This window comes from Phlebotomus argentipes, unplaced genomic scaffold, assembly GCF_947086385.1.
Source record: "Phlebotomus argentipes unplaced genomic scaffold, Phlebotomus argentipes genome assembly contig_75, whole genome shotgun sequence".
Taxonomy (NCBI): Eukaryota; Metazoa; Arthropoda; class Insecta; order Diptera; family Psychodidae; genus Phlebotomus; species Phlebotomus argentipes.
The window spans coordinates 1117501-1136081 of record NW_026776170.1 but is presented as its reverse complement, the minus strand read 5'-3'; the positions used below and the strand labels follow the sequence as shown (position 1 = coordinate 1136081).

At 36.7% G+C, this 18581-nt stretch overlaps 3 protein-coding genes across 4 annotated transcripts in view; 1 reads left to right on the top strand and 2 right to left on the bottom strand.

Annotated features, from left to right (window-relative positions):
- Window positions 1-616: 616 nt before the first annotated feature.
- LOC132257079 (very-long-chain (3R)-3-hydroxyacyl-CoA dehydratase) lies at window positions 617-4514 on the top strand. The gene is made up of 3 exons (XM_059753806.1): window positions 617-1084; window positions 1954-2227; window positions 3543-4514. The coding sequence occupies exons 1-3, from the start codon at window positions 774-776 to the stop codon at window positions 4017-4019; spliced, it is 1062 nt and encodes a 353-aa protein (XP_059609789.1). The 5' UTR covers window positions 617-773; the 3' UTR covers window positions 4020-4514.
- Window positions 4515-9862: 5348 nt separating this feature from the next.
- LOC132257077 (transcription factor SOX-13) overlaps window positions 9863-18581 on the bottom strand; it is a 37826-nt gene continuing 29107 nt past the window's right edge. For both annotated transcript variants that reach the window (XM_059753801.1, XM_059753802.1), the window contains exons 5-6: window positions 11955-12494; window positions 9863-11439 (exon numbers count right to left, since the gene is read on the bottom strand). In XM_059753801.1, the coding sequence (XP_059609784.1) occupies window positions 11074-11439; window positions 11955-12494 (906 nt within the window). In that variant the 3' untranslated portion in view covers window positions 9863-11073. The remainder of the gene's footprint in view (window positions 11440-11954; window positions 12495-18581) is intronic.
- On the bottom strand, window positions 12756-14106 carry LOC132257010 (gamma-1-syntrophin-like). The gene has a single exon (XM_059753675.1). It carries the CDS (start codon window positions 14104-14106, stop codon window positions 13015-13017), a length of 1092 nt encoding a protein of 363 aa, XP_059609658.1. The 3' UTR covers window positions 12756-13014.

Sequence of the window (18581 nt, the reverse complement as noted above, 5' to 3'; positions counted from 1 at the left end):
AGGAAAAAACAGTTGTCAGAACTTTCAACAACTAGAATCTGGCACCCTGTTTGCATATTTTCAGCAGGATTATGATTTTGTGGCTTAGGTTCTAGCACGCGGATTAAATCCTCCACAATTTTTTGTTTTGGTCATAACTCTAAGCACAGCTGTTCAATTAGTATCACAGAACGAATCCCTGTTTACATGTTTTTGCTACATTTTACACACATTGCAGGTGAAAAATGCAGAATTTTCTTCACAAATCGATAAATTTGGTAGCTTTTTATGATATTGTGGCAAAACATTGCATATGATTAATTATTTTTTGGAAAATCATTGCATAAGAAATACTGACGTAGCCCAAGACATTATATGGCGCGAATTTGACTAGTGAGCTGATAAGAGACATCAGCATCAGGTTTTAATAGAAATAAAAAATATAATAGCAATATCAAATCTCCTTAATTATTCCGGAATTCGCTACATATAACTTATGGAAGGCACTTTTTTTAACTGCTCAAGGTTCAATTATATGAATTTGGTTAAAACTAATTTAATTTTTCTTTTAACAAGAATCTGAGTTAAATATTAAAATTGTTGAAAATTTACCTAATGTAAAAGATACATACCGTAGAAGGGGAAAATTTTCAAAGATTTCGCGGCAATATGAGTTCAAGAGTTATGTCCAGCTTATTATAGACATGTCTTCTGAATAATGTATTTGTCGGTTGACAGGCATTATATGTAATCGGGGCAATGCACTGAAGAGAGTGTGTTTATAAGGTATTGCTATGGATGTGTTGAATCCTTTAGTCCTGTGGTCGCAAACAATTTCTCGTGTTATACTCCGTGTGGAACTGGAAGCATGCCAAGTGGATGAGTGTACTTTGACCGGACGCAGATTGATGTTCCGCGGCACCGGTCAGGGTGCTTCGGGTAGACGGACTTACACATTTTCGCTTGAGTTGATAGCTGATGTTGGCCCACCCTCGGTTGCAGTGTCAGAAACCAACGTGTATGTGACACTGCCAAAAGTTGTTCTGTCTCGGTGGTCTCACCTTGTAGCAGAACGCCTTCACTTTGTTCGCTTCGATTTCGATAGGTGAGGATATATGTTTGTACGAAAGCTACGGATGAAGGAACATATTCTTTTACAGACCAATATAAAAGTTAAAACGAGTTTTATTGACAGTACCTGAAAAACATTAAATTTGATAGTTGTTTCTGAATGCATGTTTCGAAACATCGTTTTATCAGAGCAAAGAGAATATACGAACATGAAACATGAATATGTTTGATGTGGTTTGAGGATTTGGAATATTATATTATATCTATATTAAACCCTTATAGATATCAGATAAATATCAGAAACATTCCTCCGTGTGAGTGAGATTGGGATTTACTGCCTCAAATCCTCATGATCTAATATCAAAGACCCTGATGGTGCAAATTAGTATCAAGTGATATTTTTACGACAAGATTCTCTGAGAAATGGTGCTGAAACGCGTTCGAACTTGCCATATATTTTGAATTTCCGGCAAGGCAAAGCAGGAAGAGAGTCAAGATATTGCAGGACGGCCAAGTTAATGCAGAGTAAAAAATTTGAACGAATTGACTGTAGAGAATTCTGTGGATTTCGTGAGCGAGCGTGTTGTGGCATAATTATTTCAAGTCATTTATTAACAGGGGAATAAAATGTGCTCTCAATGCATAGTGCGCATTTTTTGATCAGCAATAAACGGCACAATATAAGGTAAAAAACTGCAATGTACGCAAAGCGCAGTGGCGAGTACCATTTTACTCAATTTCTGCATATTCCAAATAATCGTGTTTCTTTTGACTCAGCACTTTTTTTTGCAAAATTGTGTCATTTTTCGCGGAGTTTTATTACACAATAAAAGTTTATGTAATATATCGCAAAGGTGAAAGTTTATACTTTTTCTAGTGATGATTTCGCAATGATTCTTGCAGGTGGAGCGATAACGAGGAAGAGGGACAACGTAATGTAGTCAATGATTATCCTGACGTATTGCAAAGCCTGCAGCGGCAAGAATTGGGCTACAGTAGGGAACAGAGCAAAAAGGTTTATCTAGCGCTGTATAATTTGCTGCAGTTTTGCGGCTTTCTTTACATTGTTATCGTGCTTAGTATCCGAATCATACGTCATGGCTATATTGCAACTCACGATTCATTTCTTGCCGTGGGCAGCGTTTTCAAATTCTGTCAACTTATGCAGTTTCTCGAGGTGAGTCTCATAGAGATTTAGAATGAAAAATTTATTATATAATATGAATGATTGAAAACAAGGAAAAATTTATATTTTATGGCTTGTTTTAGGGAAATATGACTTATGAATTATTCTACATAAAAAAATAATTTGTAATAGGATTAGCCGATCCCCCCCCCCCCCCCCGGTGTTTCAGACCAATTTTGTAGCACAAACATTGCGACTGTCTCCAGAAAGGCGCTACTGAACAGGAAAAACCATCGAAATTGTGTTTGAAATTGCATTGAAGTTTTGATTATGCGCAGAGATAATTTATTGACTATTTTACACACAATTCTAAAAAATATATTAGCTTTTGAACAAAGTTTTTCGATGTGGGATCAAAATGCTCTCGAGATACTTCATCATTAAAGCGATTACAGACTTGCTGATGATCCACGAATCGGCGCGAACTCGGATAAATCCTCCGTGAATAAGCCTGTAGTGTCTAAAGGTCAGATCAGCGATAATTCGTGGTTGATCTGCGCCTTTACACACTCAAAATATGGATTAGTGATATTAGTCGCTGAACTGTTACCGTACACACTCAGGGATTATACTTCTTTGTCGACACTAGCGACACTGTGTTTGGTGTGTTCAGCTGTCAGACAATTTGCATACTTCAAAAGAGTGAAATTTTACGTTAAAATTACGTAAATTATTGACTCGCAGAAGAATTTAATGATTTTAATAATCCAGGAAATCATTTGTAAGAGATCCGCCATTTTGTCTTTCCTGAGTCCTGTAATGTTTCGGCGCATTTTCGCACGAGCGCGCTGTCGTCGGGAACCCCTGAAAAATCGGCTGAACCTTTGATACATCGAGGGATTATTCGCGTTTTCTGGCTAAGCGAACTGTCAGTCGTACACACTCGCGCTCTCGCTTATGCTCCCGTGGATCATCAGCAAGTCTGTAATCGCTTTTAGTCTCAAATCGTATAATTTAAGCGTGACGTCTTTTCATTCGTTTTTCATTGTGAAATTGGGATTTGTTTTCGGGATGTGAATCTATAATTTTCGTGCACGATAACTGCAGTTAATACGATTCACATTTCTGTCACTATTAATCAACGGCAGCGCCGTGTTCCGCAGCCTCTCAATGTATTTCTTGTATGAATTTAAACTAGGGATGGGTGGTCGTTTTAATTTGGAAATATTTTTACAAAACAATATAAATAAACAAACCCTTTTTCAAATTCTTTGGTTGTAGTTTGCTGTTATATGACGCAATTTTCAGTAATCCTAGCTATTTAATTTATAAATAAAACAAGTAATATATATGTTTTTCTTTATAGGTTCTGCACCCTCTCTTTGGATACACAAATGGTAGTGTAATAGCACCACTGATGCAAACTGTAGGACGGGCCATAGTTCTTTTTTTCGCCATTGATACAGACGAGCGAATCCAACGCCTTACCATTGTGACCTACCTGTTTTTCGTTTGGGCATCCATTGAGTTGGTGCGATACCCAAACTACCTGTTAAACCTCTTACAGGTGAAAGTGGCTTTATTAGAGTGGCTTCGGTACACACTCTGGATACCACTTTATCCGCTCGGCACCCTCTATGAAGCCCTTATTTTACTGCGGGCCGCTGAATTTATGGAGGACTCTCAGCACTTTGCCATCCGTTTACCCAATGCTGCCAACGTTACTTTCGATCCGCCATTAGCAATTCGGGTATACGTGCTTGTAGCCATCTTACCTGGAGTGTCCTACCTCATGACCAATATGCTACGAGCGCGAAGAAGACGCCTGAAGGGGCGTGATTGAAAGAAGTTGTCAGTTTCACTAGGTTTACTTTTAAAATGTTGTTTACTTTCATTTTTGTCACCTAACTCATATTAAATTAAATTTCCTTTTATAATAATTTTTCCTTCACATTCATCTACAATTTGGCACAGAAACAAAGAGTTTTTATTCTAAATCCGTCGCTCAGAAGACTATATTTCAGTCTATGGTTTTAATCTAGCCGCCACCTCGTGGCTCTCACGTTATTTGTAATGAAAAATAGAGACATGACATGAATTTCATTTTAATTGCTCCTCAACGTTTTACGCGCAAATCTAGGATTTTTTATAAATTTGAATTTTGCTAGCTTTGCCAAAAAAAAAAATTAAAAAAGCCTCTGATGGAAGCTGAGTGAAAAAAAAATGTTTAATAACGTATTATATGTTGTATATAAAAAATATAATGTATATTTTTTCTATGCAGTTTTCTTACCAAAACAAAATGAAATAATAAAATAAACAAACAAAAATTTTATAACTAGAACTATGCGAGACAAATGTAAAAGAACTATTTATATATATGTACATACATATATATATATACAATTGCACATCGATTGGTGTGAAGTTGGCGGGAAGACGGAATGAACGAAGAGGTGGGATCAGGAATTAATAAATACGAAGGTTTGAAATGTTTATGGGAACGATTCTACGTTAATTCTTTACATTTTGAACCCTTCTCATCTCAGTAAATAACTTCAACACGCACTCTTGGATATTTGCGCAATCTCCATCTCTTTAGCCTTTTTTTTCAACTAAAATAATCGCACTAGCGTTTTCCGCATCTTGTTTTTAGCTGTCATATCTTTAGCTAATATCAAATCGCTTCTATTATCTCCCTATGTTCAGTTACGTACTACAACTTTGTCACATTACAAACTAGACATTGTTTTGCTTCCGTCTTGTACACACACACACATATACATATATATATATACGTGTATGTGTGTGCAAATATATATGTATATGTATATATATACTATATTTAATATAAAGTACATATGTATATAATGAAGCAGGGAACAGCTTATTGGAACAGTTTGAATTTGGGTAATAATATTGTTATGCGAATAACGTTAACATATGCTCTCCTCTCAGGACCAGATTCGCCCGTTGTGAGAATTTGTGTTAATTGCTAATTTGAAACAAAAGTTTGTAAACAGGATTTGAATGATTGTAGTAAGTATTTCAAGAACTACTCACATTTATATAATTTTCATTTTCAAAAAGATAAACAGTTACAACATGAATACCGAAACAGAAAAAATACACAAATGAACGTACCGCATAATAAATATAAGCCCCTCAAAATGTTTAATGTTCTTATCGTAAATGAAGTAACACAACATGATAAACCGTTTTCAATAGCATGAAAATAAAATGTAATAGGCTGAATGATCAAGTAAATGATACAAGTAGAATGAAGACTATCGATTGTAAGTACTTTAAACTAAAGTTGGAAAAATGTGACTGCCAATTAGCATGCCTATCCAAATATTTCTAATTAAATTACGTGACTAATGTTTTCGCTGTATTTCAATTGATTCAAAATTTACAGAACTTAATCATGTGTCTCGTTACTATTTTTAATATTCTAATACAATTTTAACCATAATATGTCATAAATTAAGAATAGGCATAGTTTAAAACCATCACTTTGTAATTTAACGTAAATATCTGCATATTTGATAACGGAATTCGAAATAATTTCAAAATGCATTCACGCAATAAAATAACACCAACATAAATTTTTGTCACAAATAGCTATTTTTTAAAATTGTAAAGGTCACCAGCAGAATACAATAAACAACAACTATATAAAAAATGTGTCAAAAGTATGCTTTACACATTTGCTCTCACGGAACATCTTACAAAATATATAGGCCTACGCGCTAATTGAAATTTAATTATAGTTTCAGAAAATAAATAGACATTAGATCTCAATAGGATTTATTGATACGAATGCAAATATAGTTGCTTTTAGAAAAAAGTATTTTCAGTCCGAAATGCAACTCTCAGGAGAGCAGTTGAAGTTAAAATTGTGACGCAGTTTTGCACTTTTGTTTTAGGGAAATGAATTAGTCTATAATAATAATAATAAATTTATTCATCTTTTTCTGTGTGCGGCTGCCGCAGGCTTCATTGCCGATCTCCCCGAGCAAACGGCAGAAAGCTCGGTTCTTCGGTTGAAAATGCCATTTGGGGGGAAAAAACTAGTTACATGTTTTGGTTCGTGGCCTTACAATTTAAGTTGCTTGAAAACTAACTTTTCTACTTTTGAAGCCAGTGTGTTACACAGAGGAATGGAGTAGTAAAACAGCAAAACTCTAGGAGAGTTGAAGCGCTGCACACGGGTTCAGAGGGATTTGGAAAAGTGCGGAGAGAGAGACAAGACATCAGCAGCACAACGAAAAGAGCAATGCAAGGTGCAAAATGGCTTTTTCAGAGTAGCAACAAAAAGGAAGGGGGGAGGTGCAGCAGGCATCATCGGCCAATCAAAAATCCGCGATCCTCCGGAAATACCCCATGATCGATTCGCGCAGAGAGATACTCTGACCAGAGATGATCTATAAGTCTCCGCGAGAAACTATGCTCGCTCATATCGGGCTCCCGCAAGTCCATAGGTAATCTATTGTACAGCATTGGGGCGACATAGGAATAAAACCTCTTTAGTAATTCGAGTCTGGGTCTAGGGATCACAGCAGGGACGCCATCACAACACGGTCTTGTTCTGGTCGAGATTAAGTAACCCCCTCTCACAAAAAAGAGTCGTAGCGTTTTGTATTTGAATAAATAAGATAGTGGCAGGACATTCAATCCGAAAAACTCCGAATAAAACATTAGCTACAATTGAATCATAATTGGAAAATGTGGAATATGGCCATTTTGTAGTCGTTTTCGAAAAATTTGAATAAACCAAATAAATTTACTCGGTGTCTTAACTTACCATACTTTAACGCGGAAGTTTTTGCAAAACTGCATGTGACAAGGTAACTTACAATACTCTAGTTTTTTATTCAATTATGTTACTCAAACAACTCCTCATTGAAAATCGATGTTTTTTTAGCCAATTTATTTATTGTCATGTTCAATACAAAACACGTCCTATTTGTATTCTCCCTATATTTGTATTCTCTCTGCCGTGTTCAGAGAAGCATGGACAGAGACTTATTTGCAAGACTTGGAACGAATAACTTCACCTATTTTAGCTCAGATAACATTCTCGAACATCTTATCCGCCTGTGATGCGAAGTTGTATTGACTTCGTTGTTGTTTATTCCGCAAGGAGACTACAGAGTCTGGATGATCAGAAGGTGCCTCAAAATGCACTCCACATCCCAGAAGACGCTCTCAAAGATGGGAACTTGCTAGGGATTAACACAGATACAGTGCGCTTGATCATTACTTGAAAGAAAGACACCGAAGTTCTGTGGCTGAATTTAATGATTTTCTCTCGTCCATGTTATATAGCAGTTCTTTCGCATGTTCAAGTCGGATTTAAGGTGTTTCTGTGAAACAGACAATAGTATTTGTCAAAGAAAAAATTCAATCGAAGATACTCGAAAACATTATTCACCTCATTTGTTGTGCGATAGGAAATAAATTCACTATGATTGGCATATATTTTCCACTTTAGTGTTAAATAAAATCACTCAATGACAATGTGATAATCAGCGGAAGATTTGAAATCATAACATTGTTAGACGATTCCCAACACTAAAATGACAAAAAAATTCGCCAAATATTATTGTAAACCGTTAAGTTCGCGGATTTTTTCGGTTCTAAGTTGATTTATAAAATCGAGCATTCTCAGGTTAAATATTTCTTCTCGATAAGAATATTCCAATTACTTATTGAATATGAAATTAATTTACTCAATTTTGAATTCAAGCATTGTCTGACTGGTTGTCTGATCTATACATACTCTCGTGAAACCAATTAATTCCAATACCCATTCTCGTAAATCATTCGAAACATATTGGACACTTATTCCCAGCGGGTTTTCTTTTTAACTCTTGCGGGAATTATTCAATAGACCCAAAATTTATTAAGGGGCAGATTTGAAGTTTCCGCAGAAAATTGAATAATATTGTCATACTATTTTGAGCATAGATGTGCAATACATATTTAAAAAAAAAAGAAATATCAATTATCCCATTAAATGAAAGCAAAGTTTTGACATATATACGTATGAATGCTCTACCTGCCGTCTCGGATACATCATTCCAACATTCAATTTTTGTCAAACAAAATAAATTCCTTGATATTTTTATGCTGGTATTTTCAATATCCATCCCACTACTTCACGTAATTTGTCAGACTTTTTTGACCAAAATTTCACTCTGTTATAGATTAAGCTGGAACATTTTCTATTCACACAAAAACTCAATTCCTAGCTTTTTAATATTGTGCCCATAAAACTATTTTTTAAAGCTTTTCACTATTCTATTCTATACCGAAATTTATGCTCATATCCATTTCTCATCAATTTAGCTTTACTTCAAACCTATTCTGTCAGATTCTAGACACAGATAGACCTACATATAGCTCATGTTTTGAAAACTGTAACTTTAATTTTTTCTGTCACTGCTACTGCAATGCAACTCTTTTAGTTGCATTCAGGTTGAATTTCCAAGTTAACTTTCTTCCTTTTACCCTAAGCGCATAAGTGTGCCTGTTACTTAGCTGAAATTTATATCACGCTAATATTTGTTTTGAACTCAGGGAGACAAATGTGACAATAAAAGGGGGTCATTCTTTGATCTGTCAGTCCGTATTTTTGTGTTTATAATTTAGTTTTTTTTTAGTATTTCGATAGTCTAGTTTGGATTGCTTTTAATGTAGGGTTATATTTTTTAGTCAAAGTCATAGGATCCAAGTTATGATAGTTTTAATTTTTCCTATATAAATTTGGACACTACTTTAGTTGTATTTCTATTCGAAATTGTGGCATTTTTTTTCGGTGACAGAAAAAAACCACAGAAAATCACAGCTAAACGTAAAGCACGCGTGAAAAGTATGCTTGTCCAGATTTTTGTTCTCTTGCGTTGTATATCAAAAAATGTTTAATCCGTATTGAAAAATTCTAATTATCAGGAGAAAAAAATAGGAAAAAATTATAATAATAGGAATATTTAAGTTAATGACTTTGGCTCATACGCAAAGATGACAATAGCCACGAAATTCTATGAAGGATAAAACTATTAGCTTTTAATTTCAACCTTAAAATTGTGCTCAAGAGCCAAATTGGCACGCCTCGATGCAATATTTATCATGAGACTTGTAATAGAGAAGTAGGTGTGCTAGTACGATATACCAGCAGTTAGCATCGTCAATTGTTTTTTCTGCCATCACAAAGTTTCTTATATCAACCAGTTGGAAAGCAGGAGAATTCGATAAATTTAAGCCTTTGAATGCTAAATTATAGCAGTCCAAGTAGTTGAATGTTTGATTTAGATTAGATTTAGATTACATTGAATGTTTGAACTGAAATCATACGCTTCAGTACAATTGTCTTTTGCGTTCGGTCCTTGTGAGACAACTTTTGGCTCTAAATGGGTAAAAATTCATCTTAAATAAATAGGAAAGTCAATTGGTCACCAACATATTACCTGCGATGGTCGCAAAAGGGATTGTGATAAATACGCAAAGTCGTGATTCTAATTCACAACTAATTCACTAATTCAACTTAACATTGTTTTGTAACGGTAGACTGTGAATAAATTGAATTATATGCATTGTATTAAAAATGTGTAAACAGCGACCTCAATTCTCATTAAAAACATGTCGTTAGAGGTGCATCTCTGACAAAACAATTCTTGCCGGTTTAACACTCGTTTCGTTCAAGATTTGTCAGACAACTATACGAGCACTCGGTGCACGAAGAATGTGCAGCTTTCCACTTCAATATTCTGACTTTCTTCATCCCTCATAGAAGGAGGAAATACACCTCCGAAACGTTGGAGCAGAATAAAAAAGAGTGAGAGCAAAGAAAATGCCGTTCCGTTTTTAAATCTTCATATTCTGACACACTTCACCGGATAAAATAGGCCGTGTAGAAAAACTCTTTGGACCTTTTGTACTTAGGTTTTCTAGTACAAGTTTATTATATAAATAATCTTATATTAGGAGAATTCTTAAATAGCAATTACGACCAATCTCTCAGAGGTTTTACTCACGAAACACCAATTTGATGTCAGTGTCTCAGAATATTCGTGTGAATTAGCACAAAGTCCGGTTGCTGTGAAAATGGGAAATGACAGTGTCCAAACAACTGATTGTGGTTTTAAACTACGTAAGTCTCTAAGTGTGTAAAGGACGCAAATGTGGATTACCAATAAATTTTGACTGATTCGCATCTTTACACACTTAGGGATTTCCCTCCCGATCGAAACATCGCTTCATGTCTGCCACACTATACACTGTCAAATGATTCAGTAAATTGGCGCGAATATGGCACGTTCGCGTTGGAGACCTTGAAAATGCTGGTGATTCTTCGACATATCAATAATTTGCGTTTTAGTGCGCAATCAGCTGTCAATCGTACACATTCGCGCTCACGCTTACACTCTAGCGGATCACGTGTATATCTTTGATCATTCAAAAACGCTTTTTGAGTGGGAAAAAGAAAATAATTCCACGGAAAAAAGACATTACGATTAACAAAATTCAAAATATTTTAGTGAAAGAAAATCGTCAGTAAGATTTTTTGTTTTCAAAGTCGAAAAAAGCTATGTTAAACGCTATTCACATAACAGTTTAAATATTTATTGTTTGATATGCTCATGCAGCATCTTCTCTTTGTTTGATTGGCAAGAGGAAGAGAAGTAAAGTAATGTGGCTTCTGAAAAGCTCTAATCTTAAATACTAACTATTTTTACTCTATATCCTTATATATCTTATCTTATTCCGTAAACCAACCTCGTTCTCTAACTAGAATTATACTCATTGTGTATGCTTTTGTGCTCCTTTTCTGTTTCTTTCCAAAAAGAATGTTATATATCTCCTTCGTCTACATGATGGCACAGTTTTCGGCCTCAGTCATCCTCGCGTTCAGCCGTGAAGGTGGGTGACTCTGGCGGGTAAAAGTAAGTCGCGGTGGCCGCAGGCGGACCGTTTGGCGATGTCCCAGCCGTCTCACTATCCCGACACCACAGCTGACGCATTTCTGCTCTGCGATTCCGCATCAACATCTTGTACTCACTTATCCGCATTTTTTTTCCATCCACAATACATGTGCGCTTCGGTCGCGGTCTATAGCGGTAGTCCGGATGCTGCTCCATATGCAGTTTAGATAATCGCGATTGTTCTTCGTAGTATGGCTGCTTTTCAGCGTTTGACATTGCCTTCCAACGCGCCCCCAAAATCTTGCTGATGTTACTGTTGTGCATGTCTGGACAGGCCTGCAAATACATCATAGCGCTCAAGATGCTATTAACTTAAAAATTACTTTGTACAGTAATAATTTGGCCTGCCCCACGAATCATCATACAGTGTCTTTGCGTACTGTATAGGGCCAAAAACCAACGCTCAACATCGATTCGTGAACAGCAGATATATAGGTTGGTAAATATGCGAATCTTAACCCCTTTAATCTCCGCTCTTAAAACATCTCATAAATAGGTATCGTTGAAAAGGTCACAGTAATCTTTAAACATCGACGACAGAATGCAAAAGTTGAAAATATTCCACGGATTTGAACGTTTCGGGAAAGTGACGGTTCTATTTTGGAATCTTGACGTCATATGAGCAAATAGTGTCGTTATTTTAAATGTCGTCTTTATCTTGGTGTCAGAATTCCGCTTATTGTGTCAATTTACAATTTTCTATATTGATTTGACCTTGAATTTAGCTGTGTCTTAAAAAAAACATTGTTCACTCAAATTTGGTTTTTGAGAAAAGAATTTTTCCAGCTTACCTTAAGTATTTTGCGTCGTTCATCTTTAGCCCAGACCATGAAGGCATTCATGGGACGTTTGATGTGTGGTTTGGCGGGATCTGAGCGTTCTTCACGCGATGGGTCACGTCGTCTTGCTAGACGACCCTTCTCATCTTCGTGGGGCGGTACGGGCTTCGTGGCCATGTGTTCACTGGCCCACATGCGGCACACATTGAGGAAGTCCGGCGGCTCGGTGGCAGGCGGTGCATAAAAAGATCGAGGTGGTGCTGACAAGGCACCTTTAGGCTTTGTGAGATTAAGCGGAGCATCAGGTGGCGGAGTCGCAGCCGGCGAAGGGGACTGAGGCGGAGCATCTGCCAATGCGGCTGCGGCCGCAGCGGCTGTCATGTGGGCGAGATGCGTCGCTGAGTCCCATACGGGTGCTGGTGCGCTATATGGCGGTCTCAGGTAGGGGAGGAAAGGTAGGAGCGGGTTCTTAGACGGTGTGGCTCCAAAGGCATGTGTTGTCTCAGGATGTGGTGAGACCTCCGGAAGTTCAAGTGGAACCACAGGAGGTGGCTGTAAAGATAATAAAAAAATACAAATTTCTATTACACGATATGCATATTCTAATCTCCAGAACTTAAGAAACCTATAGGTTATGTCCTTGTAAATGTTTCCTATTATTTGATAACTGTGTGAAAATCTCATATATACAAAAACAAGATTTAAATGGAACTCTTCATTGAAATGAATGAGAAGAATGTGGATAAACCCGTGTGTGTGTGAAGCGTGTTCAGGTGCTCTGGCCATGAACTATTCAAGGCCGACTTATCCCGGAGTTGGGTAAACCTAGGTTTTTCCACAAAATAGGTTTATCATTAATTCATTTAACTCATTTTCTACCAATTCTTTCCCCTTTTGAAATTTTAGACTATTTTCAAACAGACCCGTGTGACAGAAAAGACGACAATTTAGGAAACATCATAATTTTTATTCTTAATTTCGAACAGTATTCGATTCCAATTCTAAGTTAATTGTAGTGTAGGTACATAATCTTTTTCTGTATGGTTATGATCGTCTAGTTTGTTTCAGTTTTTTATTGGTTTATTCGTGGTTCTCTAGAAATGCAAGCTATTTTAGCTCTATAAAAGGCATATGTACAAAACAGCAAACTCTGCACCACTTGGCATTCTAGTTCCTTAGTCTCAATGGCCTTCTTTCCATGAATCTGAAAATTGAGCTTCAATTTTGATTTGCCATCATCGCTAGAGCCGCGTAATTGGGAGAATTTATACTGCCACACAATTGTGGCGTCCGCGCCCTCGGTCAGACTGAAACCATTCTGCCAGTCCACCACAAAAACGCCACGCTTCTCGTGGTACTTCACGGCAAATGTTTTTCTCGCCAAGTTGATGATGCTCGTAATCCAGCTATTTTCAATCCTCAAAAGTTCCTGAGGCGTCTCTACGCTCAGATATTGCGGTTTATGACCTAAATTATGAAGCAGGAAGCAATGCTGGCGTGAATCCACGGTATCTGACTCTTTTACCACACGGAATATCGTGTGGTACACTTTATAGGCGACCTTTAACTTTGACAATCCAGGTGAATTCATCGGTGGTGAATCGAACAGCATAACTTCGGTACCTTTGATAATGAGGAACCGAGGTTTGCTACCCTTGCTCCAGAAATATTTGCTGATGAGACCCTTATTCAGCCATCCCATGTATTCAATCTGCTCGCCTAGGGCAAAGATGCGCTTGTACAGTTTGATCTGCATTTGCGTCAGCCGTAAAATGTTGTCTGTGATGCACTTTAGCCACTGGCTGAGGATGGCCATATCGTCGCAGTGAATAACGCCAGTTGTGACACCGTTGAATCCTCTCACTGCAAAGGCGTTCGGGCGTAATTTGTCTGTGCCGAAAAAGTATCGTGTGACATAAGCCATCATGAGCGGCACCGACACAATGTCCACCCAGTTCTTCGCCGGCTCTGGACACATGAAATAGGAGATCTTCTTCCTTTTGATCTGCATAATGCGCTCCTTGGACTTCATCGACAGCCCACCATTGCCTGCCGCCGCTGAAGAGGACGGCGAGACCTCCAGACGCTGCAGCGTGAGCAATTCCAGCGACAGATTGAGGCGCACGAGTTCAAGCTTGTTCTTGCCATTGCTCAACATTACCATTTCGCTGCTTATCATCATGTTCTGGTCTATTTTTTTCTTAAATCAATGTGATCACCTTCGGCGTATTTATCTTTATATTAGATCAAAAGTCGCACCATTGATCACGGTGGTCACTACTGGTCACTGCATCAATATCACATCCAGGCGAAATAAAGAAGTCTCGACGATACACTTACTGCAACCGTGTTAATTAAAGAACTATTGTACAGGTGGACAGCGCTTTTATAGCGTCCCCAGATCCACTGTGTGCATTGTTATGCTTCTTTATTTGATATATCAAACGTGTGATTTCAGCACAACAAGAATACAACAACAATAATATTTTCGTGTGTGTCACGACATGTACGCATGAACGATGAGTAGAATCAAATTGTACTTCTAAATGCTTCCCAAATGCAATCAAATGCAAATTAATTATTATCACTTTCTTTAGAAGCGCTCGAAGGATGTCCGAAAACAGATATCCTGAATGTGTTGCATAAAGATGTGCACAAATAGCCAGATAAATCCAGCCTACCTGTGTTCATCAATCTAGAAAACATAATTATTGTTTATTTCCTTAGTTTAACGAAAATTTATCTGCTTTTCATGTCTTCACGCAACAAAATATATGAATTGACTTCAGGCGCCAACGTTAGAAACGTTTGAGATCTCGCTAAAATGCATTAGGTCCAATTTTGTGCTTACAAAAGGCACTGTCCTATTTCGCTCCATTCGTGATGAAAGAGGCTGTGCCACCATTCACAAAACCGAAATCTATATATGTAAGAAATTATGGGGAAAGTAAAATGGGCTTTACGGAAATGACTTTCAAATGTTGTGAAAGCAATTAAAATCACGAAAATTTTTAAAATCAGTCGATTTTAAAACGATTTTTTTCTTTTTTTAAACGTGTTTGCAAGGCGTAAAATTTACACACACCAACATTCAACGATCTACAATCTGCGTAGTAATTCATTAAATAATTTTAATTTGCTTACGTTGAAATTTTAGTGTATTTTCTCAAGAACAAAAATAGGACCTATAAAGACTAATATGGACTAATTAATCCCCGCACTTTTTAAAAAAAAATTTCTCACTAAAAATTAGAATTGACATGAAAATTGTATTTAAGTCATTACAATAAGTAAGATGAACTTACTGATATTTTATCATAGTTTGGATAAACGCCTAATGACTAGAATTTTAGATCATTAACGCAAACACGCTGAGAGTTAAGGCAAGTAATTGGATAGGCTTTATCAGCCAGAATATAATTTAGACAAAATATTGTTCTTGGTAAAACTCTGGTAATCGTTTTACGGTCAACAAACTATCAAAATCATAATTCTCGAAATTACCACGCCACGACTTACATCGGAAAAATATACTTCGAGCTGTCTTAAGAAAAATACAAAAAGATAATGTGGAGTATAGAAATATATTGAAAAAATTACAAATGAAAAAAATAGGATACAGAGGAAAGGAAGGACCGTTGATTAAACAGGACATGAAAAGCGAGATGGTTCAAAGAGCATGATTCAATTGTGAGCAGTGCATTGGCTGAATTGACCATGCGCATATTACATATGTAGATTTTCTTCTGTCACTGCTGCTGTAAGTTGGGTAAACTGCCTTTTACAGTGTTTGTGTAGAGATTACCCTTCCCTCCCACTCTTCTCACAATATGAGTGTGTCTTTTGTCAAAAATAGACACAGTTTATTTATAAAAGGCATCACATCAACAGAAACAAGAGGACACGACAGCCAAAAAGATGTCCGGACAATATTAATAAATCAGTGACGAGGGAGGAAAAATATTTTGATATATCTTCACATCTTTTTCTCTATCTATTGCTGTATAAAAATATAGAAAAGAATGTAATAATTATTTATAGTAACCCGTGAAACGCGAATGTTACCCTAATTCGCTCAGCACAATGTTGCGATTAGCCATTGATGGCAGTAGTGTTGTGTGCCCTTTGAACCTTACGCAGTCGTTCTTTGTGCATAATTGAGCAGTGTGATGGCGTTGAGGGAGAGGAATACTCGAGGGTGGATGAAAAAGTGCGAAACACAAGATAGGATAGAGACATTCGCACTTAATTATTCCTATTTGTCAGCGGATCTCCCCCGCTTCACCATTAATCCATCCCCCAATTAATTCACGAAGCCCATTATGCATACCTGATTTATAAATTATCCATTATCATTGTCAACATGGGATGCTCAGCAATTACTGTCATAATTACAGGACTAATGCTAAAAAAGAGGCCATAAGTGAACATAACGCTATGTACAATGACCTATGACACATACGTACATATATTTGAATGTCTGTTTATGCACATATTTAATCGACGTATTTGAGAGGGTGCATGGGCAAGATATAGAAGAGTAGTTAAGTGGTTGTTACGATAGCGTTGTATTTACTCAAGATTTCTATCTTTACATAATCCAATTAAATCAAAATAAATATTTCTTTTGTTTTGATATTTCAGCAAACTTACAATACAAAAACATCACCCTCATCATGTTTTTGATTGTAGGTATTTGTACCAAAAAAATCTTGAGAACCTAACACAGTCGCAAGTCATTGTTTGTAGCAAAAGTATCATAAAAATATAATTGGATATTCCCATTTCGCGCCCCTCAGTTACTCGGCGTGGATAATTGAAAATAATTAAAAACAGATGCTTTCACGTGATACAACCCTTCGCGATAGTTGATTGCATGAGTAATGAATTTGCACAACCACCCGTCTATTGTGCAACAAGTGGCATTAAAAAGGGTGTCTCAATGAATAATCCCTTGTTTGCAAACCCTGAAAGTCCAAAAATTATTGGTAATGGAACACAAAATCCTTTTTGCTCGATAATGTTGCGTAAAAATGTTACACTGTTATTATAAATTGAGCATGTGCTAGACGATTTACATTCGTGTACATATTACTTAAATATTATAAAGTTTGTCAAAATACCGGTAGAAACAACAAACATACTTACAATGTCAAATACCCGGTGGCGAGTAGAATTGTTTATGTAAAAATATGGCATGCGACAATCACGAGACCGCCACGGACATGTCGCACTTTGGGACAGTCTAATAACTGTCAATTAATATTCATGCGTCGGTTTGGAGTCGGTCATTTATGGCAGTCGCAAAATTATCTGGCAAAATGAGAATTTTTTCTAATGCGAAAAAATCGCGGATACCGCTGAATTTTGTTATATTTAGGTTGGGACGATACTTTTCTGAGCTGAAATTAAATTCTTTACTCTGCGCCCAGGTCGACATATTTTTGATTAATAAGAAACGCACATAAAATAAATATAGTTGTTGGGACTTTATTAATTTTCTCAAAAAAAAAAACTTTTTTTTTCGCGTTACAATCGGCGACACTTAGATACAAATGTGGACACATTTTTAAATAATTAAAATCGATAGTCTTAAGACTAATTAATCCATGTCAGTGCAATATTTTCATAATATTGTGTTAAAAAAAGAAAACTGCACACAATTCGTATTAATAAACGTCGAAATCATCTTGCACTGCAATGGAAATAAAGGCAAGTGAAAAAATTGGCTAACACCCGCTGAGGTTGTCTTGAATGCCGGCGACAGCCGCCACTTGTGTCCTTGTTTTTGATGTGTGTAAAGGGTTCGAGTGTATTAAACTATGCAAATAAATGTATTTGGACCAAAATATGTTTGTATGAATGTATTTTTCGCTCATAAGTACAGACTTTTGTGAACGTAGTTTTCGTTCCCGAACGTCTAAGTTTTGACGATTGACTTCCTGAGCAAAACGGTGAAAAAGCCAATTTTTAGTTTGCATAAGCTATATTTCCTAAGATTTTAAAACGTTAGCAGATATAGATGCTTCAGCCCATGGAACCATTTGTCAAAGCCAGAGCCGAATAGTTGCTAATGATAGGTCTGTGCCATCTCAGTGTAGAAGTACAGACGCCAGCATAGTTATTCTTACCATGAAGGGACACTCAATATATATATATATATATATATATATATAATAAAGGGACTTTTTCATTATTTTGTCCTCGAGCTTGGTCACCAACGATAAAACGACGATGGACACAAATTGGCTGTAATAAGCCTGAGACTAATAAACTTAAATTGACTTGAATTTATGGTTAAAAGCATGACTTAGTCTGGCAAGAAGAAGAAGAATTAGTTTTGTGGGTTGAGAGGAGTGTCGGCTAATCGCCCCCTTCCTTGCCAGTTCGATCATGTATATTTTTGATCTATTGTGGTCCCCTTAAGAAATCATCCGTATACATTTGGGCTATATATGAAAACCCGCAATGGGATTTTTTTGGCTAGAGTTTTATGGTCTACTAGTACATTACTGCTTCTGGACGTTAAGCAGACTCCTCCGAAGTTTCGTCTCTTCCATCCCGGTATCTGTATATTTAGTTCCGGAGATCTTTCTATGACGATATTACCTTTGTTTTCACAGCGCCAGAAGTAATTTG